Source organism: Rhagoletis zephyria, unplaced genomic scaffold (genome assembly GCF_001687245.7).
Source record: "Rhagoletis zephyria isolate East Lansing unplaced genomic scaffold, Rhagoletis_zephyria_1.1 Rzeph_scaffold_30383, whole genome shotgun sequence".
In the NCBI taxonomy this organism is placed as follows: Eukaryota; Metazoa; Arthropoda; class Insecta; order Diptera; family Tephritidae; genus Rhagoletis; species Rhagoletis zephyria.
The window spans coordinates 1-1,843 of NW_016187439.1; the positions used below are offsets into that span (position 1 = coordinate 1).

Below are 1,843 nucleotides of genomic sequence, written 5' to 3' on the forward strand. Positions count from 1 at the left end.
TTTTTTTTTCAAGGCCCTAACATCTATGGTCTGCACTATGAGGCACAACATCATTCTGAAACTTCACACAAACTACCTTTGCCACCAAATGCTAAAGGCGAGTCTAATTTGGGTTTGATTTATAATAACGTAGTAGACTTTATACGCGATGAGAACACTGGAGAATATCCACCAATTTATACCCATCGCGATTCTATAACAATTGTTGAGTCGGTATTGGAATTTCTTAAATCTGATTTGAATGCAAATAGTGTTGAATTGAAGATATATTCCATACAATATCTTTTCTACATACTGAAAGAAGCCACCTCTGAGATGGGTGAAGTGGAGCAACCAAAATCGCACTACATAACGGATGCATATTTTGAGCGTGACTTTTTCGAATATCAAACTGGCATTGCCTGCACTGTGAGTTTTTGTTATATCTGCTCCTATGAGGCTACTAAATTGTTACTAATTTACAAATAATTTCTCTAATCAACAGTACCATGAAGATATTGACAAAAGCAAATATTGTACACAATCATGCGTTACACGTTGGGGTTTCATGTTCTCAGATTACATGTGTCGGGATATCGCTATTGATTTAATACCCGGACGTCATGTGCCAGAATCAACCAACTTAGCTGCTATTATAAATCCAGCACCAAGCACCTATGGTGACACTGAATCACATATTTCCGTTAATAGCGAAAGCACTTACGCAACCAAAGCAATTTCTGAGCACAAAGTTTATTATGATGACCACAAGACATTCATGTCGGCACGCTCCAATGCCACTGGTCGCTCTATAGATAAGTATGATACTAATGAATTTCCTAGTCTTGGTGCTGGTCCCTCGCGAAAGAAGCACGCAAGGGCTGTTTCACCGTCGCCCGCAAAGGCAACTCGTACTGATCACATCAGAACAATTGATATTGAATCAGCTGATGATTTAAATCCTTGGTCGTCACGTTCCAGAAATGTGCCACGCGAACCAGATACTTCGCACTTCGACATTGATTATACGCGCGATGATACAACTGATAATGAGACCACTGTCACTGGTTATGGACGTGGTAGAATGCGTATGAATCAATCTACGATTAGCAATGCAACAGCAGGTTCGGGACGTGGCAGGCTATTACATCGTTATGAGTAAAGTGAAAATTGAGATGCAGCAAGGTATACTTACATATGTACATTAAACCAATTGCTCATGAAAAGCAAAAAGTTTATCTCTCAAATTAAGAATCGTATATACAATTATTGTAGTATGAACAAATCAATTGTATGCTATGCGAAAATGCGCGCATATTTTAGTATCTCGACAAAATGTATTAAAAAAATGATACTTTACACATGTTCAATATGTATGTATGTATGTATGTACTTGAAGAATGTTTTTTTGGTTTATTAATTTTGCTGAATTCAATATTTTCTCCAGTTTAAGCTCGTTTGTATTACTTGACTATTATAGTCGCAATGTAAAGCGATACAAGATCCTAGTGTTTATTAATAAATAAAATGCTTAACATTCTTCTGAATAAAAAATGGACTTGTTAATTATTGCATACTGGTAATGTACTGCAGTGTATACTGGCGTGTGCTGGAAGCGCCTGTTGCGGTAAGTATTTGTGGGATTTGTTACTGCGAAATGCTCTATGGTTGGACTTTAGTTGTTATACTCATTAGGTGCTGATAGTAATACAAGGGCATCCCACGAAAACATGCGCTGTAAGCATACAAATTAAAGCCGTTACCGAAATTACATATACTATACATACGAAAAGACTGCCACTTCCGCAAAAGTTTTGGAGAGATTTATTGTATGTAGTTGTAATATGAAAACAACAAAGTAATT

The 1,843-nt window shown here is 37.0% G+C and overlaps 1 protein-coding gene across 1 annotated transcript; it reads left to right on the forward strand.

The window, feature by feature from the left end:
• Nucleotides 1–6: 6 nt before the first annotated feature.
• LOC108383056 (protein maelstrom-like) lies at nt 7–1,522 on the forward strand (the record flags this gene model as incomplete). The annotated part of the gene is made up of 2 exons (XM_017639434.1): nt 7–408; nt 485–1,522. Coding segments are annotated over 2 exons (1,059 nt in total), but the record flags the coding sequence as incomplete, so codon positions are not given.
• Between the last annotated feature and the right edge of the window lie 321 nt (nt 1,523–1,843).